This window comes from Bufo gargarizans, chromosome 3 (assembly GCF_014858855.1).
Source record: "Bufo gargarizans isolate SCDJY-AF-19 chromosome 3, ASM1485885v1, whole genome shotgun sequence".
In the NCBI taxonomy this organism is placed as follows: Eukaryota; Metazoa; Chordata; class Amphibia; order Anura; family Bufonidae; genus Bufo; species Bufo gargarizans.
Window position 1 is genome coordinate 151273094 of NC_058082.1, and position 24795 is coordinate 151297888.

General features: G+C 38.0%; 1 protein-coding gene across 6 annotated transcripts in view; it reads right to left on the minus strand.

Moving 5' to 3' along the window:
* The window catches only part of DACH1 (dachshund family transcription factor 1), a 228705-nt gene that overhangs the window by 15007 nt on the left and 188903 nt on the right, over nucleotides 1-24795 (minus strand). For all 6 annotated transcript variants that reach the window (XM_044286061.1, XM_044286059.1, XM_044286057.1 and 3 more), the window contains 4 exons: nucleotides 14263-14414; nucleotides 6273-6420; nucleotides 3330-3473; nucleotides 523-591 (listed from right to left, as the gene is read on the minus strand). In XM_044286061.1, the coding sequence (XP_044141996.1) occupies nucleotides 523-591; nucleotides 3330-3473; nucleotides 6273-6420; nucleotides 14263-14414 (513 nt within the window). The remainder of the gene's footprint in view (nucleotides 1-522; nucleotides 592-3329; nucleotides 3474-6272; nucleotides 6421-14262; nucleotides 14415-24795) is intronic.

A 24795-nucleotide genomic window follows, 5' to 3' on the forward strand; every position in this document is an offset into this window, starting at 1 on the left:
TTCCTTTTCAATAAGTTAACAATGATGTTGAACATTATGTTTTACAGGGTTAATGATGGGAAAAACAGTTCTTTGTTTAAATTTTAGCACAAGAACGCAACATAACAAAATGTAAAAAAGTGAAAGGGTCTGAAGACTTTCTGAATGCATTGTTTATATCATACATACTGTATTTATGTAATATATAGAAAACACCAAAACAAACATGTATGGTATAAATAGGAAGAGCGACACTAATAGAAAATTATAACGACTGTATTTTGCCGTTTATTTCAGAGAAATAAAATTCTCTTCCATTAACAGCTAATAATAAAGGCTGTGATTCTGCAATGTGTGAGCTGGAGCTGACCCTTTACCTGTTATTTTAAACACAACCAAATTAATTTACTGTAATAAACAACCATGCAAATGTGACCTTGTGTTCATTCCAGCCAGATGGTGAGCTGCATGGTTGAATAGCATACTATAACAAGAGAACACTCACATGCAAAAATCTAGATTTATGGATTTTGCACATCTTACCTTGTATTGTCCTTTCAGCATCTGTTCTGGCCCCATTGCGGTCAGATTCCATCTCCGGGGTCAAAGCCTCTGAAAGCAGAGACAAACATGAATGACATTAGCATCTAAAATACATCAGGATTTAACCTACTGTGTGCACAGTAAGACCATGGCACATAAGGTATATTCACTTTTCTGTGGCACCACATAACTCTCTCCATTCCCCCTAACCTCTATGTAATAAAGACTGTGGCACTGCCTCCCTATAACCCTGTGACTAAGACTACTTTCACACTAGCGTTTATATTTTCCGGTATTGAGATCCGTCATAGGGTTTCATTACCGGAGAAAAACGCTTCCGTTTTGTCCCCATTCATTGTCAATGGGGACAAAACGTAGCTGAACAGAACAGAATGCTCCAAAATGCGTTCCGTTCTCATGCCAGAGAACAAACCGCAGCATGGGATGCGGAGCAAAACGGATCCGTCAGACCCACAATGCAAGTCAATGGGACGGATCCGTTTTCTCTGACAAAATCTGATACAATAGAAAACGGATCTGTCCCCCATTGACTTTCAATGGAGTTCATGACGGATCTGTCATGGCTATATAAGACATAATACAACTGGATCTGTTCATGACAGATGCATGCGGTTGTATTATCAGTAATGGAAGCGTTTTTGTTGAGCCCTGCCGGATCCAGCATAAACGCTAGTGTGAAAGTAGCCTAAGACACAATCATATTATCTTTTTCTTTGTACAATCTTAGATATTTTTTTTTATTACTTCTGTATTATCTTTTTCTTTTGTCATTACTAATTTCCCATGTTAGCAGTTGTTATGATCTGTACCCAGTACTTCAATGCAAGATTAGACATCTTATATCTCAATAATAAGATATTTTCTTTTTTGTCAATTTTATTTGAATTTGTTAAAATTCAAATAAAATATATATTTATAAGTATGTAAGAAAACCAGGACCACTTAGACAGAAGGGCACTGTCTATACTCTGTGCAGATGATGCTAGTGCTTTATAAAGACTGAGTAACAACTAAATAAATATTAATAAAATTGAATAATTAATGAGTAACGAAACAGTAATTGGCCACTATTAATTTTGGACATACAGCAACGTCTGTGCTCTTTAAAATAACTTAACATCAGTGAAACTCATCTCTGCTTCCAATGTGAGTTTTATTCATTTGGACGATGCAATTTATGAAAGGTGTTATATCATAATCATGTACTAGTAATAATTATTTTAATATTTGATCAATTACAATGAATCAGGGAATATTGTCTGAGCTTTAGGTGAGTGATGGGAAAAAAACGAGTACTATGCTTTCACCGTACTTTATGTGCGTAAGATTTTTGTGCCAGTATTTATTGGTATTTTGAACTGAACAATATAAAATGGCATATAAACACCAATCGCATAGCAACTAACCATGGGGTCACGTAGGCAAAACTGAAATGTAGCCTCACTTTGCAATGCCCACCTCATCAGCAAGGGTCCTCAAAAAATAAAAGAGGAAACTCTGCTCCCTGTATATTTTCTTTCATTTCTTGCTATGTTCCTCTTCCTTCTTCTTTCTCACTTTCCTCTGGATGCTTCCCTTAACACTGGACGCAATGGGCTTATGTGAATTAATAACTATGCTTTGTAAAAAGTAACTTAGGGCTCTCCCTAAGATGTGTATGGAGACAATGGTCCATGGGGAAATAATATGCAGGTATAAAGGCACTGCCCAGAGAACCCGCACTCTAGTGCCTCTTCTGGAAGTGTCTCCCTATGACTCAATGTCTGACTTTTTAACAAATGTTAGAGCATGACACGGGAAAATACATCAGTCAGACATTAACTCATAGGGATGAGTGAACCCTGAGTGAACCCAAACTTTTCCACTGAAGTCCAGGTTCGGTGTTTGGGTAATTTTATTATCTTCCATTATAACATGGCTATAGCAGAAAATAATAGCATTCTTAAGACAGAATGCAAAGAGTATGCCAATTTAGGGGTAAAAAACAAACAAAAAAAACTCACCTCGTCCACTTGATCAAGCTGCCGCAGTGTCTTCTATCTTTTTTCAGCAGGACCTGCAAAAAGACCTGCAATGACGTCACCACCCTCTCTACGTGGAGAGCGCCATGATGTAATCATAGGTCCTTTTGCAGATCCTGCTCAAAGAAGATAGAAGACACTGCGGCAGCACAATCAAGTGGATAAGGTGAGTCGCTTTTTTTAACCCCTAAATTGCCATATTCTTTTGCATTCTGTCTTAAGAATGCTATTACTTTCCGCTATAACCATGTTATAACGGAAAATAATAAAGTGAAGTTCGGGTCCCCATTGACTTCAATGGGGTTCAAATTCAGGGTCAACTTTCGGGTACCGAACCCAAACTTTGACTTGAAGTTCGGCTAAACTCGGCGAACCCAAACTTCCACAGGTTCGCTCATCTATACTCATAGGGAGACAATTCCAGAAGGTGGTACTATAAAGACAGTTTTCTCCGGGAGATACCTCTTTGCATAAGAATTAACCTAGTAGGAATGCCTGAGGGCCTATAGAAACGCACTGATAATATTGTTGTTGTGCTATGCTAAATTACATACTCAACACTGCTAGAACAGTACATATTAGTTCTTTATACTTATTTAAAACAGAAATATAGCATACAGTATGTGTTAGACTAGTTACATATACTGTATTATGCTCCATCAGTTTTTGATGTCATAAAACAATGATAAGATTTTGAAAACTTAGTAGCATTGAATCAAAAGCAAATGGGTCACGTATATACCACTACTGATAAAAACATTTTACCATTAAGGACCCTGAGTCCTTCTGATGATGCTGCTTGTTTGAGTGCCTGCTCAGCTTGCTCTCTTCGTTTTGTCTCAAATTCCAAAGCTTCTTGCAATTTCCTTTTTGCCTTCTTTTCTTTCTTCAGTCTTTTTTGAATTATTGCTGAAACAGGAAACATCCGATTAATTACTGTGATGGGCTGTCTTTTTCATGTGCTATAGTATTCCAATCACATACTGTACTGACAGAACAGAAAATTATTTGACCTGCACTTAACCTATAAATATTCTTCATTTACAAATGCAGAAGATTCCAAAGCATCCTAAAACATACTATGTCCTACTTGCTAAAAGCACACATAAATAATATACAAATTATATATACTATATATACACCATTCCCATAAACACATAATTTGTTAAATATATAATTTCGGGTCAATTACCAGAATATGCAGGCAATTTGATCCTAAGCATGTTTGAACAAGTTGCATATATTACTTTTATAGCTATCTGGATACATTGATTTGGACCTGGTGACCCATATACCAGTAATTACAATAGTAGACTAAAGGTAGCCATACAATTTAGATCAAGGTTGGCCAAGCCCACCAATTTTGACAGGGTTTGTTGACCATCTAATGTTTATTTGATGTTCTGCTGTTATTTGCTTTGTCGAGGAAAAAATTTATGGAATAACCCCCCCCCCCCCCCCCTATTCAGAGCACAGCTATTGAAAGTGTATGGCCAACTTTCAAACCTTGCTATGACTGTAAAATGGGTGTTTACTGTTCTTATACATTCATTCACACTACTAATCTGTCAAAGAAGGGCCCTTTACTTACATGTCACAATTCAATAAAATCACACAGACATGAATGATCTTTTTGATGTACAGTATGAACAATCCATTATAATTACTGTATATTATTGATGCTTACTAGTGATCATTTTGCATATATGCACTAGGCAATTATCGTTAACGAAGGCTTGGAAAAATTTCCATCTTAGTGATAATTGCTACTTATAGACAGGCATTTATTACCATCAGTATTTGAGTGACTGGATCTGTGTCCTGCATGACAACACATGTAGTGGAATATATGAAATAGATACATATATGATTTTGTTTTTTGGACCCTGTGCCTGTTTTACAAGTAATGCATTTTAATGCTCCTCGGTGCACTGACACTTTCCTCCTGTTAAAACTCATTTTGATAAAATATAAATAGTTGTTATAAAATTGTTGTTTGTATATAAAAGAGTCATTTGTATTATGTTCCTGTTTAATGTCCTGTTAATGGAATTAGTGTAGAGAATGGCTACAAATAATCTCTTAACTGTATTACTTTATACATAATTTTAAACATCCAACTATATTGTTCTCTCTCTCTCTCTCTCTCTCTGTCTCTCTCTCTCTCTCTCTCTCTCTATATATATATATATATTATATTATTCTATATTTCATACAGTGGATATAAAAAGTCTACACACCCCTGTTAAAATGTCAGGTTTCTGTGATATAAAAAAAATGAGACAAAGATAAATAATTTTAGAACTTTTTCCACCTTTAATGTGACCTATAAACTGTACCACTCAATTTAAAAACAAACTGAAATCTTTTAGGTGAAGGGAAGAAAAAAATAACTAAAATAATATGACTGGGGATGTAGCTGTGTTCAGAATTAAGCAATCACATTCAAAATTATGTTAAATAGTAGTCAGCATACACCTGCCATCATTTAACGTGCCCATGATTAACCCCAAATAAAGTTCAGTTGCTCTAGTTGGTCTTTCCTGAAATTTTCTTAGTCGCATCCCACAGCAAAAGCCAGGGTCCACAGAGAGCTTCCAAAGCATCAGAGGGATCTCATTGTTAAAAGGTATCAGTCAAAAGAATTTCCAAGGCATTAGATATACCATGGAACACAGTGAAGACAGTCATCATCAAGTGGAGAAAATATGGCACAACAGTGACATTACCAAGAACTGGACGTCCCTCCAAAATTGATGAAAAGACGAGAAGAAAACTGGTCTGGGAGGCTACCAAGAGGCCTACAGCAACATTAAAGGTGCTGCAGGAATATCTGGCAAGTACTGGCTGTGTGGTACATGTGACAACAATCTCCCATATTCTTCATATGTCTGGGCTATGGGGTAGAGTGGCAAGACGAAAGCCTTTTCTTACAAAGACAAACATCCAAGCCAGGCTACATTTTGCAAAAACACACCTGAAGTCTCCCAAAAGCATGTGGGAAAAGGTGTTATGGTCTGATGAAACCAAGGTTGAACTTTTTGGCCATAATTCCAAAAGATATGTTTGGCGCAAAAACAACACTGTATATCATCAAAAGAACACCATACCCACAGTAAAGCATGGTGGTGGCAGCATCATGCTTGGGGCTGTTTTTCTTCAGCTGGAACTGGGGCCTTAGTTAAGCTAGAGGGAATTATGAACCGTTCCAAATACCAGTCAATATTGGCACAGAACCTTCAGGCTTCTGCTACAAAGCTGAACATGAGGAACTTCATCTTTCAACATGACAACGACCAAAAGCATACATCCAAATCAATAAAGGAATGGCTTCACCGGAAGAAGATTAAAGTTTTGGAATGGCCCAGCTAGAGCCCAGACCTGAATCCAATTGAAAATCTGTGTGGTGATCTGAAGAGGGCTGTGCACAGGAGATGCCCTCGCAATCTGACAGATTTGGAGTGTTTTTGCAAAGAGGAGTGGGCAAATCTTGCCAAGTCAAAATGTGCCATGCTGACAGACTCATACCCAAAAAGACTGAGTGCTATAATAAAATCAAAAGGTGCTTCAACAAAGTATTAGTTTAAGGGTGTGCACACTTATGCAGTGTAGACTTTTTATATCCACTGTATATGGATAAACACATCTGTATAGTCTTGAGACAGTTAATGCACAAAATACAAATAAAACAGATAACTAGACACATACCTCTGTTCTTTTGTTCTACTGCTAATTGTTTTTCTAGAGTTTCCCTCAATTCTCGTTCCCTGAATAGCTCCATCTTTAACTCTGTCTTTTCCATTTGTACCTGTTTCTCTTGCGCTCTTGCATTATCTATTGCCACCTTTAACAAACCCTGCAAAATAAATTAGCATTACTGTCAATATATGGAATATTTAAATATAAAAACACTGTTTTATATAATGCATACAAACTCTTTCTTTCCAGATACACATATATATATTCTTTTCCATAATTTTATTACTGTTTCACTAGACAAAAATGACAGATGACAGTAAAAAAAAAAAAATTACAATGAAACAAAAAATTACTTCTTTATCCTATAGAGAAATGTTCAGGAAAGATAAAGGGGCTCACATATGAAATGTAAGGAATATGGAAGTAGAGAGGACAACTGATTGATGATAACTTTGGAGGAGACACATAGCTACAATTTGCTACTACCCATACATTTACTGATATTTGGACAGGCCTTTTTCACACGTCAGCCAAAAAAACATTTCCGTGCAAGACTCTTTCCGTCTAAAAAACTGTGATTTGAACTTTCCGTAATGCAACAAATCATTAGCTACGTCTCCTTATCTAGATGGTCTAACAGACAAAGTATATCTTATCTATCCTAGGTCACTTTCATATGGTCAGTATTTTTCTTCAGTTTTTGAATAAAATCAGAAGTGTGCCCAATGCACCTTCTGTGCCTTTTCATTTTTATTTATCTCTGGAGGTTTCACTACTGGTTTTGGCTTAAAAATACTGATGTAAAACATTGACCAAATTACTAACCAGGCAAAAGTGGCTTTAGGGTAAAATGATATTAATTACCCATAGCAACTGCTGTATACTAAACACCACTGGAATAGGGAATAGGATGTTCTGATATTATATCATTTTTTATTTTATCTTAGGAAAAAATACTTCCGTCTAGAACCTTATTGAAGTCTTTAACATATTTAACCCCTTGAAGAACGGGCACATTTTCATATTTCTCCCCATGTTCCAATAGCCATACATTTTTTATTTTTACATTCATATAGCCATATGAGAACTTTTTTTTTTTCAGGACAAGATGCATTTTAAAAAATACATTCTTTGTGGTGTAAAATTGGAAAAAAAAAGTTTTGGGAGATTTTAACATTACAGCGTTCACTGTGTTCAAAAAATTATATGACATCCTTATTCTGCAGCTCAATATGTTTGCAGCAATATCAAACTTGTATAGTTTTTATTTTAATTACTTAAAAAAAACTTTTTTAAAAATAAAAATTTTCTTTGCATCGTCATCAACAGCCATAACTTTTTTTTATATTTCAGTCTACAAAGCTGTATGAGGGCTTATTTTTTGCAGAACCAACTAGAGATCTATTATTGTGAATAGGATTCGGACACTCTCCCTGGTGAGCTGTGTCTCATGCACAGAGCAATAGGGAGCTTACCATGGCAGGCCTGGTAAGCTACAGAAGCCTCCAGGCTGCCATGGTAACCGATCGTAGCCCCACAATTTCACTGTGGGGGCTCCAACTATAAGAGGGATTACAATCTACCTCTTTCTGCTGGTTATACCTCTAGCTATTCCGCCAAGCATCTTACTCGCGTTTCATACTGGCCACACTAGTCACTCGTTTTGAATGTGTTAGAAATCAGGACTCCTAAATCCTTTTCTTTTGAAGTTCTACCACAGAGCCTTCAATACCACACTTAAAGGATTCCTTCTTCCCAACTGCATAATTTTACAGTACATTTAGAAACATTGAACTGTGGTTTCCGTTGTGCTTAACATTTATCCAGTACAGTTCCATGCTAAAGACACCTCCAGAAATAACAACCCTATTACACACTTTTGTATCAACAGCAAACCTTACCTACCAAATATTTCCCCCTGTCAGCTTAACCTGCCTAACCTTCCCTTATGCCATTTACAAACATGTTTAAAAGAATAGGGCCAAGAGCAATATATTGAATGTGCACCATTTTTTTCTGGGCAAAATTGCCATTACTGTGACATAAAGTCCATAATCTTCATTCAGAACATAAAACTAAACTTGAAAATGGCTAACAAGGCAATTATTTTGCTATTTAGCTTTTCTTGGGTGATACATATGATCCTATGTAGGAAAAAGAGTCAAATAAACATGCTTTACACACAGCATGGACTTTCTTCAGGATTAATTTGATCAATTATAGTGTAGGCTAAGCAGGCAAGGTTACCTTCACCATCACTTGTATGTTCACCTAATGCTGTACAGTAATTATTAAAATGAATTGCAAAGCAGATACAGTACATGCTGGGGACAAGACCTCCCTGTCATTTGGAAAATATCCATTTCCTTTTTTTTTTTTTAAATATGTTTTCTGCTTCACATGTTTTAACTACAAACCTAGTCATTAAAAAAAAGTAATAGTGCTTTCCCTAATGTGTACTACATTACACGCAGGGAGAAAAGAAGCACGGCAGCACTGCCTCCACTTTTGTAGCTTAAGGTATCCGAGTCAGCGTGCTTGCGGTGTATAAATATCCAATCGGTAGTGCTCTGCAGAAGTAGTCTACATTACTCCAAATTACTAAAAATTTCCTTGCACTAGGCTTAAGATTACCACTTGGCTTAGTGTCAAGCACCTCACTCATCTGCGACTTTTCCCCTGCTCACACCAGGTCTAAAAAAGGAAGCGTGGCGTGGAAGGGGCGGCAGGCCAGTCTCATTTATCATTTAACATGTTCTACATCTACTCTCTGGTGGCAGGGGTTTCTAGGGTTGGCTAAGGCCCCTCAGTTCCAGTAAAAGAAAGTCTTAATATTTCAGCATACCAATCCATTTTGGACAATTGTATGCTTCCAACTAGATGGAGACAGTTTGGGGAAGTCCCTTTTCTGTTTCAGCATGACTATGTCCCAGTACAGGAAGCAAGGTGCATATACACATGGTTGGATAAATTTGGTGTGGATCCATTGACTGGCCCATACAAGGCTCTGACCCCAACCCAATTAAACACTTTTGTGATGACCTGGAATGGAGATTGTAAGCCAGGCCCTCTCATCCAAAATCAGTGTCTGATCTCACAAATGCTGTCCTATGAATGGGCAAAAATTTCCACAGACACACTCCAAAATGTGATAGATTTTATAGAAGAGTGGAAGCTGTGTTAGCTGCAAAGGGGGACCAACTCCATATAGTGTATGGTCAGTTATGAGATCCTCCATAAACATATATACATGTAAGTACATAACAATAACAGGTCTTTTTTCCTACATTTTTACAAGATTTATGACTCTGTGATAAAAATCCACTATATTACCAGTCTAGGATCTGGGTTATTGTGCATTACATTAATAACTGTCATGAAGCGCACAGGTACAACTCTGAAAAATGTACAATAAAACTGTGTTCAGATGTTGCCTTTTTGTTCTAACAGGACAGAAAATCTTTTTTTCTGAAACTACTTTCATTATTCAGCAATGCTCTTTGTTTTACTGTACTTCATCAGCAACAAACAATTAGCAACAAATGAAAGAGATCATTACATGAAGTGCCCCCTTAGATCACCCCAATTAAAAATTTAGTTTAGCTTTATTTTAATTCAGAGATACTAAATTCTAATTTTCTGCTCTGATTGATCTTGTTGACTTATCTTTGAAAGATGTACGCTCTATGCAATGTCTAGAGATTATTTAGCAAGATGCCAATGTTGGCACCACTTAATGTGTTGATTGGTTGCATTATCAGAAGCTGAATGAACTAGATGAATGAATAGTATGCAGAACATGTACAATGCAAAAGAAAATATATCTTTGTGTTTGAAGCATTTATTTTCTGTCATTTTAGTTCAAGTAACTGATGAAGGAATTTCATTATATTCAAGTATTACGTATATAATTATTGTATGATGGGGAAGCAATATGGGCTACATTAAAGGATAACTGTTGTATTTTTTTTTGAGGAGTATTATTGGATTGTGGTGATTAATATCACCTTGGTGGCCCTATTTCAACTTTTCACTGTGTATTCAATTACCCCTTAATTCCACATTTTTGTTCCCTGTACTGCCTACTTTTACCTGTGCTTAAAATAGGGTTGCTAGGCATAGTCCGTCTATCTGTTGAAGGACAGAGGACGCAGAAGCAGGCAGCCTGCAAGGTCAGATTACTGACAGCCAGGGACTGTAAGTAAATGATTAGAGCCAGGTCCTCCCCAGCAGCTGATAACAGTGCCTGGGCTGTGTGCACTTCTCCCTGTCCCTGCGCTTGGCAGACGCTCCCTCACTCAGCAGAGCTGGAGAATGCAGAGTTGAAGCAGCGCAGACCAGGGAAGGGAGATCTGCCGTCTGCTCAATGTATAAATGAAAGCAACGTGTGGTAAGAGGACCCCTTTGTGCTGCAGGAGATTAACCCTTTAGGGGGAGGGCTCTGGTTACTGACACTTTTGGGGGGCTATTGTTACTGGCTAGTGAGGGCAGGCGGGATTAGCCTCAGGATGAGGGCAGTGGCGGCCATCTTAACTGAATAGTGAAATTGCAGTTTTATGCAGACTGGTTGCTAAGGGCTGAATCTTATTAAATATGGGGTAAGTCAGTCTAATAGTAACTGATTCTGGAATATCATGTTATTAGTAACTACATATATGAAAATTGAAATTGGGGTCTAAATGTGACAGTTATCCTTTAAAGATGTAAAAATCACTCTCTTTGGTTACCACATTTCCGTAGACGTTTTGTGATAGGATAGGGTTCATTTAAAGGAGGGATGTAGTGCACTACAAATATTACCCTGAAGGTAGTGCCAGTGAAATGTGCACTGTGGTCTGTATCCCATTTTTACACTGACTACAGGATTCCACTTTATTAGGTCTCTATGGGATTTTCTTTTAAGTGGGTACCTTTATCACATTTACTAACAAACTGCATATATGGGTAGTATTAGGGTATTTTTATGGGAAGTCCATGGATGGATCTGCATTAGGGATGTTCCACAGTGGCACCCTGCTTTTTCTGTATGTGACTAAATAAAGACTGTTTATACTATATTTGGGGTATTAAGTATTTGCCTTTTATAGGGTATATATAATCCTAATCAGACTTGATGATGTTGAGACCAGGCCTCTGTGGGGATATCATCACTTTCAGGACTCCTTGTTCTTCTTTATGCTGAAGATAGTTCTTAATGATATTGGAGGTATGTTTAGGGTCATTTTCCTGCTGCACAATATCTTTTGAGTCAATTGGATGCCTCCCTGATGGTATTGCATGATGGATAAGTATCTGCATGTATAAGCATTGAGGACAAAATTAACGGAGTTGTATCCTCAGAATAGGTAAATCAATATCATAACAGAAGAAGTCAACACCCGTCACCACCACCAATCAGCTGTTCAAAGATAAGGTAGCACTCACACAGCTGCTCATTCCCATTCACTTGAATGGGATGGAGCAGATAAAATTACAGTGAAACGCCGCTGCAATGTCAACAGCATGAAGGTATACAGTAAAGAGAACAGGATGCTGATACAACTGCTGCAGTCTCTTCCAACAGCTGATCGGCGGGGCTGACAGGAGTCAGACTCCATGCGGTGGGTCCGCAATACACGGGACACCGGGCGTGTGCCTTCCGCATCACAGATGCGGACCCATTCAGCAAATCCGGAGATGTGGTGCTGAATGGAACCATGGAACAGAAGCACTACGGAGTGCTTTCGTGCGGTTCCAGTCCGTGCTTCCATTCCACAAAAAGCTAGAACTATCCTATCTTTTGCGAAACGGATGGATAGCAGACCCATTCACTGGCTGGCCCACGGTCGGTGCTCGTGCATTGGGAAACGCAAACTGCCTTCTGCTATAGCAAAATATTTAAAATGTTGACTCATGAGTCCAGAGAACCTGCTGCTATTTCTCTGCACCCCAGTTCCTATGTTTTCATGTATTGTTGAGTCCCTTGGCCTTGTTTCCATGTAGAAGGAATGGCTTTTTGTCCGTAATTCTTCCATGATGACACTTTTTGGCCAGATGGGTGTACATGGGTTACACTTTTTTCTACTAGTTTTGAGCTGATGGCAATGCTGGCTATCTTCAGATTTTGAAGTGAAGTTAGGCCTTGTTCACACGTCAGCTATTTGATCAGTTATTTCCATTGTGAGCCAAAACCAGGAGTGGATGCTACACAGAAATAAGGTATAATGAAAAGATCTGAAACTGTTCTGTGTTTTTGACCCGCTCCTGGTTTTGGCTCACAATAACTGGAAATAACTGATCAAAAAACTGATGTATAAACAAGGCCTAAGCCTTATTTGTCTTTCATTTGCTACACTAAGTTTCCTTAATCAATTACTGCATCTACAGTCAACGTTGCCTATTTCTTTCTGCTTCTTCAAATGAGCTTTATAAAAGGCAGATACTTATCCATCAAGTAATAACATTAAAGGGAACCTGTCACCGGGATTTTGTGTATAGAGCTGAGGTCATGGGTTGGTAGATGGCCGCTAGCACATCCGTAATACCCAGTCCCCATAGCTCTGTGTGCTTTTATTGTGTATAAAAACCGATTTGATACATATGCAAATTAACATACAAGAGCCATATCTTACTTGTGTGACCAGAGAAGAGTCATATTTTGAAGCTCTGACTCATCCCAGGCTAATTTGCATATGTATCAAATCGGTTTTTATACACAATAAAGGCACACAGAGCTATGGGGACTGGGTATTGCGGATGTGCTAGCCGCCATCTAGCAACCCATGTCCTCAGCTCTATACACAAAATCCCGGTGACAGGTTCCCTTTAAGGAAGCATGTGATTGGCTCCAAATGTATTCTGCAGCAGGACAATGACCCCCAAACATACAGCCTATATTCAGTGTAAAGAAGAACAAGAAGTTGTAAAAGTGACAATATGGCCCCCACACAGCCCTGATCTCAACACCATTGAGTCTGTCTGAGATTACAGGAAGAGACGGAAGGATCTGAGCAGTTCCTTCAAAAACTGTGTGCAAGATTACCCAGAAGAACTGATGTTGTTTTGAAGCCAAAGCGTGGTCAAACCAAATGTTGATTTGATTTAGCGTTCTCATTAATTCATTCACTATTCACTTAACGTTTTTTTTAACAGATAAAAATAAACCAGACACCTCTATTTTTGAAAACATTCTTATTTTGCAGCATGTTTTCAATACCTAACTAAAAGTTTTGCACAGTGATACATATATATATATATATATATCTATACTGTATAACTCAGATTTGGGGTTTCTCGTTTAAGGTCCTTCTGTCTTGACACTCTGTAGGCAATGACACGGTGTAAAGTGATATATTTAAATGGGGGTACATTTATTATTTAAGTTTTTTTTTTGTTAGTTATAACTCTGTCCTAGTCCCTTGAAAAACTGTGTGCAAGTGCACCTAGAAGAATTGATGCTGTTTTGAAGGCAAACGGTGGTCACACCAATTCACTTCATATTTTGTAATTAAATAAAAATAAACTATTAAAAGGGGTTGTTTCTCTTCAGCAAATGGCTTTTATCCTGTAGACAAAGTTAATACACACCAGTTACTTGATTCATTTTTCCAGCACATTATACACTGCCTATTTCCAGGGGTTAGGACCACCCAGCAACAGTGACTGTGCCTGCCCCCTATAGGAAAAAGCACTGTCCTCTCTGATGTCTGGCGCAGCAGCTTCCATCCTGGCCAACTCGTAGAAATGAGCAGTGTAAAATACGAGGGAAAATGGTCTTGTATTAACTTTGCCTACAGGTTATATGCCATTTGCTAAGTGCTGAAACTTGTTCACAGTACTGTGTATGTGTGTGTATATATATATATATATATATATATATATATACACACACACACATTTATATATATATATATATTAGAAGGTGATTGGCTACTTACCCTTTTGATGATATTTCTATTTTGTAACATTCTTTGGCTTTATGATTTTATTCATATTGTGAGGCATCAGATTGTAGGCCTACCTGGATATTAGTGAGAAGTGTCTCTATGGAAGACAGCCCATCAGGAAAAAGAAAGGGAGATGGAAAACCAGGAGGTAGCGGTTGCCCGTGTCCAGACAGAGAGAGTTTGTCAAAGCTGTCTCTCGCAGTTGGTGTTGAGAGCGGGGTCTCATCTGTATGTGATTGAAACAAAAATATAGAACAAGTTACGCTTGTCTGTTTTTATTAGACCTCAGTAATGGTTTCCCTAGTGGTTTCCAGAACATTTATTGCAAATTGGTTCTTGCTATCAAGAGAAAATGCTTTCTGCTGAATTTTCTTTAATGAAAACGCTGTGGAGATACAACAAGATAACATTAATGAGTAACTTTATAAGCCTTTTAAATGTGGTCTCTAATGAGACTGAGTTTACAATGCAAGAGAATCTTTCTAAAACAAATATTATCTCACATATACTTGTGATAATATATTCAAACTGAGTTTATGACTACCTCCCAATTATCTAATTTTAGCTTGTGTTGTACTGTGCAGAGCTTGACAAATAGAGGAGGATATTTAACACAGAAAAAAATAAACATTGTCGTCCAGTAATATTTAAGCTTTTATACATATAGTATAAATAATATGCAAATAAAATATACTGTATATTTAGGCAAGAGATTAGTGTTTTCTTTTTCTATAGTGTGCTCATTAAAACATGTAGCTACATCTTTTATACAGTATTATTACATTGCCACAGTGAATAACCAGCTCTTAAAGTGGTTTTCCAGGACAAGAAAAAAAAATAGGCTAAAAAGAAAATGCCATAAAACTTAGCTAATAAATCCCTTGCCACTCCAATACTGCTGTTCTGGAGTTCCTCACCGGTTGATTTTCCTGCAGCAGTGATGTGCCATACACCCGCGTGACCACTGCAGCCAGTCTTTGGTCTTATTGGTAGTGCTGGAATATACAGCCCAAGACCAGGAGAGCAGCAGCACTGAAGTAGCAGGGAATTTATCAGTTGAGTACTAGTTCCAGTTTTATTTTATGGCATTTCATTCCTTTACTTTTTTTCTGATCCTGGATAACCCTCGAAAGTTCTGCTCAAGTTTTATAACTAAGACAAGCATTCTTAAAAAAGCTGTACCTGCCCTATATGTCATGTAACAGCCCCAGCATTAAAAACTGGACTGCTTAGTCAATTGACTTGTCTATGGCATCTAACAAGAAGATTGTTAGCAAGCCTTTATGACAAACATTGGTTTGTGGCTACCTTCAGTACTCTCAGCTCTGCCACCTTTCCTCTGCTGCGTATCTTAAAAGGGCATGTCCATGTGCCTTATGTGACATTTAGCTCCAAAATAGCACCACAATCCTGGCAAAAAATTGTATCTCAACTAAGCCAACCAATAGTTGGTATAAAGTTAGAAAAAATATGTCTAGCCAAGCACCAAATTTATCATTTATGTATCATGAGACACTGAGATAAATCTGGTCTAGAATTCTAAGTTTACAACATCTACAGGATTACTATACCTGGACCATTCTGCAAAATTGGCCATCTAACGTCTATTTAAAACAGCCATCTGGAATATATAGTGTTTTTGTGTGTAGTGAAGGAAAAAAAAGGCAGACATTGTGTTAGTCCATGTTCACATCAGTGTTAGCAATTTCAGTTGTTCTGCTGTTAGAGGAGCAGAACAATGAAAATAATGTGTGCTGAATTTGGCACATGACTGAAACAAGCAAAGCTGAACAGACTATGTGAAGGACTTGTTCACATTTTTGTTTTTCACTGTGTGCTATCTGCATTTTTCACAAACAGCACCCGTATCTATTGATTTTAGTGTATTTGTTCACAAATCAGTATTTTTTTGACTAACCATGAGCCAGTGAAAAAATCACTGAGACATGCACTACTTTGGTCTTTGATGCCGACTGAAATATGTCCATTGAAGTTGTACAGCATCCATGTTTGGTCTGTTTTTTACTGACCCCTGATGAGATGCTTTGGAAATAAATTTTCACACAAGGGGGATAAAAATGGACACAAGGATCGTACACAGATAAAACGCAATTCGTCAAACGGAGATGGAATTGTGAACAAGGCCTAATAGGGTTTGTTTGGTTTCTGCTCAGGTGTCCACTCTGTGCAAGTCTTTTTTTTGGCTGAGTATGCAACATAGATGTAGAAAGGAGCCTCCAACACATATTTGAACATGCCTTTAAGAATATTGTATTTTTTTAATGTTTTTATAAAATGAAATAATTAATATAGTGTGACATAGCAAGTTTTTTTTTGCGAAGGCAGCTATTTTCCTCCCAACATGGGCGGCTGGGCTGAATTCCAGCCAGGTGAGATCAAAAACCTGACCGGAGTTTAAGTGCCGCTCCAGGTTTTGGCAGCACATGGTGCCGTGCTAGAGGCCTGAGAGCCGCATGCGGGGAAACAGGCCCCCTAACCCTGGGTTCACACCTGAGCGTTTTACAGCGCGTTCAAACGCGCTGTAAAACGCTTAAGACATGAAAACCAATGCTTCCCTATGGGAAGGGTTCACACCTGGGCGTTTTACAGCGCGTACGAACGCGCTGTAAAACGCCCGACGCTCAAACAAGTACTTGAGCTTCTTTGGGGCGTTTTGACGCGCGTTTGTGGCCATAGGACACTGCAGTCAATGACACAAACGCGCGTCAAACGCGCGTTTACTATTACAAAAAACGCGCATAAAAACGCGCGACAAAAACGCGCGTAAAACGCGCGTTTGAGGAACGCTTAGGTGTGAACCCAGGGTAAAGCCTGTTGTGGACGCTGAAAGAACCTGCTAACAAGGTGACTGTTTTTGTGCTTTGGACTTTCCTTTGTGTGAACAAACACTAAGACTGTCAATGTTGCTTTGTTTTTTTCTCCTGTGTGAATAAACACTGAAGTTTTATTTTACAAACTGTTTCTTTTGCCTCAGTACTGCGTCTGCTTACCCTGCCTACCAGAGCGAATCCTCACAATAGATACAAATTAATGGAATAACTGTAGTTCATACTTTATTTTAATAATGGCCACAACAAGGTATACCTGTAAGCAGAATGATCCGTGTTGTAGTTCTATTTATTTAAAGAATGCAAATTTACAAATCAAATCAGATTCTATTAAATGTACCAGAAAAGTAAAATACAAGACTGGATTGCCAAGCTTAATAAAACTTGTGTCCGGTCCTGTAAAGCTGGAAAATGGGTGGTATAGCTCGACAAATGTGCCATTGGGGCTGATAAAATGCAATATAAAAGTATCCGTGCAATGAGAGTAAAGTGCTTAGAAAAATAAAATACATTGCTCAAGGGGGAAATTCCTCCTGTATAGTTTAAGCTGTCATTCAGAATTTCCTTCATTGCAGTGGCTTAGACCATGAGAAATGGCCTAGACCAGTAAGTATACTAAAGATTATTTGCATATCATGTAGCGGCTGTATCAAAGAAATAACTTTGTACCTAAAAATGGTAAAACAGCAGGGCAAGGAGATTCAGATCAATGTGTTTTCTTCACTTTTCTATGATACTAAATGTTTGTGCAATATCGAGCTACACAATGTTAACACTTCATAAATCTCCATTGTACTTGATAGCCCAATTTCTTAACTGACTATTGCTACAGGATAGAGTGAATAATATCACCAAGCCTGGGGCTACTTGTGCACCCGTTCCAGTGTTGCAGCTATAAGTTCAGATTCAATAGAAGCTGTTAGCAATGTATTCCTATGGATTGCAGCTGTCAATCGCTACAAAAAGTCTGTGTACAGCCCAGCCTTAGGGCACATATACATAAGGGTATCATGGATCCACATTGTACAAATATTGAATAGTGTTGAGCGAACTTGTGGTTTCAAGTTCCTCATACAAGGTTATGGTTATCTAAGAATTCCGTTATGGATTCCGCTACCACCGACCATAGCTTATGGTCCGTGTTAGCGGAATCCATGACAGAATTCTTAGATAATCCGAACCTTGTAAGCCAAACTTGAAACCACAAGTTCGCTCAACACTAATCTTAAATATAAGGTCTATAATATACAATGGGTCCATGCTGAACCTTTGTGAGCCTCCAATAGTAACATAGCATCAGACAGATATTCCTTTGCATGGATTATGTGAGAAAATAAAAATAATCATGGCATCATACAATGCATGTACTAGGTTATTCATCCTTAGGGGCACTGCATGTTGGAGAAAATACTAGTGAATGTGCAGTGTGTTTCAAAGGAGGTTACTGAAGGACAGGTTACATCACGTGACCCTCCATCTCCTGCCATTTTCAGAATGGGTATGGCATGTGGCAGGTAAGAAGAGTTTGCTCATCAAAGGGGTATAGCTTCATGAGTATATATTAATGCTTAGTACATACAGTACATTAGCACATTTGTATAGACATTTACACATTTAAAGTGAACTTCAAATTTTGTGGAGCTACATAAGATTTAGTACTTGATCATGCTCAACATAAAGAGACACCGTATGGTGCTTGCAGAAATACTGAACTATTTTGGTCTACCCAAAGAAGAACACTTTCATCTAACCACCAAGCAGGCAGTCAATTTTCATTACCCTATCACCAGTGATGTTGTTCAGCTGAAGTTACGACTTTTGTCATAGACCACAGGTCACATTTTCCCTAGATGAGACACCTTTTAAAAACACAAGATTGTTTTCCCTCAAACTGAGCTATTTAAATCCAATTTCTAGCATGAAAATACAGTAGATAATTTATGGCGGCACAAATGTTCTTTACAGATAACAATACCAAATATCTTCTTAAATTTTCCAGGCATATTAAACACGATGCATGAATCAGGATTACAGATCAGTACATCTAAGGTGAACATAGATCTGCAGGTTACAATTATACAGCAGATGTTTAATGCAATATAAAACCGTCTCTTGTAAATGACTGATTAGTCTCTTTCCATTTTAAAATACTCCCGGATTATTTATTTTGTTGGCCATTGCATGAAAGCATCCTATTAAATCAAAACAATTGATCTTGTTCAGCTTTTCATGTTTCTGTATTATTTATGCATTTATGCTCGTTCCTTAAACAAGCGGAAACAGAAAAGGGCAGATAAGTATATTGTTTATGCTTACAAATCAGCACACATCTAAATGGAGCTTTTCCATCTCCGATAATACAAAAAAAAAAAAAGTGTACATTCTTGAAGATCTTTGATTCTGAAACAATGGAAGAGATAATGGACAGTGACTGATTCAACCACTGACCAATCACCCATTAATGACCAGATCATCAAAGTAGTCACAGAGGTCCTAACATACAACCTTTCAACTATATTATACATTACAATGGCATCACTGTATATGAGATTCGAAAACAAGCATAAAACCTTGGTTGTAATTGGGAATACTTACATATTGACACTGGTTATATGCCTTTAGGCAAGGGTGATCAAATTATTGTAGACCACAAACACAAATATTTAACTCAATATTTAACAGGGGTTCGACTACTGTGACCCCCACCAATCCAGAGAAAAGGTTCCATTTTCCTTACTAAATGGGGTAGCAGGGTGAGCTTGTGGACTGCCGCTCTATTCATTCTCTATGGGATTGCTGGAGATTACTGAGCACTGCTATCTCCAGCATTTTTATAGAGAATAAATGGAGGCGCAGTGTGTATGCTCACCCTCCTATTCCTTACAGATGGTAGATGTTCTTGGGATCAGTGGGGATCCAAGCGGTCAGACCTCCACAATCAGATATGTATCTCCCATCCCCTTTACATTCAGGATACGGCTCCACTGCAACATAGTGTTTCCTGTTAAAATATCTCCATTACTGTGACTCAGGCCACAATTTCTGTGACCTTGAGACCATTAGAAAAAAACATGGCAGCATGTATGCCACAATTTTATTACAATACCATGTTAGCATGGAACACTTGCCATAATCTCTTTTACTCCTAGAGAAGGAGGAGGACCGTTGAAAGGCACTTTTGGTTATCATGAAAATAACCTTTATATATATCCCCTAATTTCTACATCATATACCCCAACTTAGGAACCCCATCTCCCTACTCTATTAGCCAAAACGGAGAACTGCTCTGTACAGGAAGGTCCCATTCTGGCCGACTCATCCTTCATCTGAATGGTTGCCATGTACTACTACATTTCAATGCTGCATTTCAAATCAGCTGTTTGGAGTGGGTGACTGGAGCGAGGCAGGTGGTGTTGAGCTGGTTGCCCCATAGGCTGCACTCTGAAAAGGGTTTTCTCTGATGAGACAGCCGTTTTAACTGATAAAATTTAAGAAACCTAGTCGAATTTTTCCCTAGTTCTATATTTTCAGGTATGACCTCATGCACTGTGTTTTTAGTGTTTATTCTTTGGTATTGGTGATAAATGCTGTATAATGGTCCTGCTTACTGATACTGTTGTATTAGAATACACAACATATAAATAAGGTATAACATTCAGTACTGCACCAGCCTGCAATCAATTTCACCCTGTGTAATACTGCATACTCGTGGACAAGTGTATTAGCTAAATCAAACAATGATTTGAACTTCCTTATAAAGAAAATAAAGCAGTAGGAAAACAAGGGCAAAAAGAACAGTAAAGAAATGCAATGTGAACATTTTTCCATTTAGCTCGTGTCAATAAGGTTCACCATTTAGATTCCTTACAAGTTTACCATTCAGTCATAGAGGTCACATCCATTAGGATCCGTGTCATCTTTTTGATGACATCACATTCTATCCATCAATGGTTTCTAGAGTAGCTTTTCCATCTGTTCACAGCATCTCATCCACAAAGTCAAGTAATGTCCACAATTGCATTAGTCATATGCGGGCAAAACATTTCCTATTATTAGCTCCAATATTTATCTACTGTATTTCCGTCAATATATATATATATATATATACAGACGTGGACAAAATTGTTGGTACCCTTTGGTCAATGAAAGAAAAAGTCACAATGGTCACAGAAATAACTTTAATCTGACAAAAGTAATAATAAATTAAAATTCTATAAATGTTAACCAATGAAAGTCAGACATTGTTTTTCAACCATGCTTCAACAGAATTATGTAAAAAAATAAACTCATGAAACAGGCATGGACAAAAATGATGGTACCCCTAACTTAATATTTTGTTGCGCAACCTTTTGAGGCAATCACTGCAATCAAACGCTTCCTGTAACTGTCAATGAGACATCTGCACCTCTCAGCAGGTATTTTGGCCCACTCCTCATGAGCAAACTGCTCCAGTTGTGTCCGGTTTGAAGGGTGCCTTTTCCAGACTGCATGTTTCAGCTCCTTCCAAAGATGCTCAATAGGATTGAGGTCAGGGCTCATAGAAGGCCACTTTAGAATAGTCCAATTTTTTCCTCTTAGCCATTCTTGGGTGTTTTTAGCGGTGTGTTTTGGGTCATTGTCCTGTTGCAAGACCCATGACCTGCGACTGAGACCAAGCTTTCTGACACTGGCTAGTACATTTCTCTCTAGAATTCCTTGATAGTCTTGAGATTTCATTGTACCCTGCACAGATTCAAGACACCCTGTGCCAGACGCAGCAAAGCAGCCCCAGAACATAACAGAGCCTCCTCCATGTTTCACAGTAGGGACAGTGTTCTTTTCTTGATATGCTTCATTTTTTCGTCTGTGAACATACAGCTGATGTGCCTTGGCAAAAACTTCGATTTTTGTCTCATCTGTCCACAGGACATTCTCCCAGAAGCTTTGTGGCTTGTCAACATGTAGTTTGGCATATTCCAGTCTTGCTTTTTTATGATTCGTTTTCAACAATGGTGTCCTCCTTGGTCGTCTCCCATGTAGTCCACTTTGGCTCAAACAACGACGGATGGTGCGATCTGACACTGATGTTCCTTGAGCATGAAGTTCACCTTGAATCTCTTTAGAAGTCTTTCTAGGCTCTTTTGTTACCATTCGGATTATCCGTCTCTTAGATTTGTCATCAATTTTCCTCCTGCGGCCACGTCCAGGGAGGTTGGCTACAGTCCCATGGATCTTAAACTTATGAATAATATGTGCAACTGTACTCACAGGAACATCTAGTTGCTTGGAGATGGTCTTATAGCCTTTACCTTTAACATGCTTGTCTATAATTTTCTTTCTGATCTCTTGAGACAGCTCTTTCCTTTGCTTCCTCTGGTCCATGTCGAGTGTGGTACACACCATATCACCAAACAACACAGTGATTACCTGGAGCCATATATATAGGCCCAATGGCTGATTACAAGGTTGTAGACACCTGTGATGCTAATTAGTGGACACACCTTGAATTAACATGTCCCTTTGGTCACATTATGTTCTGTGTTTTCTAGGGGTACCATCATTTTTGTCCATGCCTGTTTCATGAGTTTATTTTTTTACATAATTCTGTTGAAGCATGGTTGAAAAACAATGTCTGACTTTCATTGGTTAACATTTATAGAATTTTAATTTATTATTACTTTTGTCAGATTAAAGTTATTTCTGTGACCATTGTGACTTTTTCTTTCATTGACCAAAGGGTACCAACAATTTTGTCCACGTCTGTATATATATATATATGTGGGTTTTGCATTTAAGAAATGCAGTCTCTTCATAGGAGCAATGCTGGGAATTTGAGTCTAGAGCGGAATGCTGTTTACAGACACTACAGTCCGCATCTTAACTGTGTATTTACACTGAAATATGCGATATCAACAAAAACATATTTCTTTAACATAAATATGTTTCATTATTTAGATTAATGGAGAAAGTACTATTGGCATTTTTCTTTGGCACATATTTCATTTCAGCTGTGATCAACATTGTACTAAAATAAAGTCAAGTATAACAGCCGCTCTCTGCCCATCAAAACTCACAGACGTCTGCCAAGTACTTGTAACAGCTGGTGTTACATTAATTAGTTTAAACTATTTATTTCATCCATCTCCAGAGCAGATTGAGCAAAAACATTAGAGATTATTCTAGCATCTGTAAGTATGCTGCAAACATTCACTGAAAGAAAGTTGGAATATTAGTTGTAAGCTAATACATGATTTAAAGCTGAAATAGTTTGTTTAGAATGTAAAACAGTTGTGATTCACTGATCTGAGCGCTATAAGCCCAGTTTACATCTCTAAGACTATGGTAAAAAAGCATGCAAATTGCTCTTTGCAGTTACCAAAAAGTCTTAGAAAATATAATTAAAATGAGATTGTAATTCTTGGCAGAATGGCTCATTAAACAATGTATGTCAACTACTGGATGACTCAGAATATTAGTCAAAAATTTTATGTTTATTAACTGGAATGAAGCCCTAAGAACGATGATCAAACTGCTGTTATAAGTGGTTGTTACAATCTCAATTAAAATTACTTTGATGGACTGAGATAAATATTTAAATGGAATTAAACTCCTAAAATCCATATCCTCTTGCCTTGCATCTTTTTTAAAAGCATGCTAATACAGTTTACGATATGTTAGCTCAGTTTAGGTGCAGTCAGTAGACCAAAGGAGACTAATCTTATAAATCATGTTAATTAAATAATAATCTATAAAAGAGGTGTAGCTTACAAAAACTGCTTATTAGACAAAAAATTTAATAAAAAAACTGAATTCACATTACAACAGATCATTCAGTGCCTTCTAAGGTGGGTGAGAAAGGGGCTAGAATTAAATGTTTTAAAAGTTTACTCAGTAGACTTTACATTTGAGTAGGGTTGAGCGAACCCGAACTGCAAAGTTTGGGTTCGTACCGAACTTTTCAAGTTCGGGTACCCGGACCTGAACCCAGACTTTTTCACTGAATTTCGGGTTTGGTGTTTCGGATGACTTTATTATTTTCCATTATAACATGGTTGTAACAGAAAATAATAGCATTCTTAAGATAGAATGCTAAATAAAATGGCTATTGATGGGTTAAAAATATATTTAAAAAACTCACCTCATCCACTTGATCGTGAGGCTGGTATCGTCTTATTTCTTCTTTCTGCAGGACCTGCAAAAAGACCTGCGATGACGTCACCGCGCTCACCATGTGGTGACGTCATCGCAGGTCTTGCTGAATGAAGATAGAATCCCCGCAAACCACGTTCGTGTCCCCGTTGACTTTAATGGGATCTGGGTTCAGGATCAAGTTCGGGTACCAAACCCAAACTTTTTCCTGAAGTTCGATCGAACCAGAACTTCGACGGGTTCACTCATCCCTAGATTTGATTCAGTAAAGGGGTTATCCGAGAAATGACAATGATAACTGATTATGATGCCACTAATCTATCCTCAGGATAGGTCATGGCACCCATGTCGGTCATCCATTTCCAGGAGCTGGCGCACTCCCGGCTGCTTTCCAAGCACAGCACTGTATATACCATAGTACAGCGGCTGTTTATGGTATTGCAGCTCAGCCCCATTCACTTCAATGGAGCTACAACTAGGCCATGTGACAGATGTACAGTGAAGTCACATGGCCTGGGAAGAGACCGCCCAACCTCTTCTAACAGCTGATCTGTGGGGGTCCTGGGTATCAGACCCCTGGCGATTTTATACTGATCACCTATCCCGAGGAAAGGTCATCAATATATATTA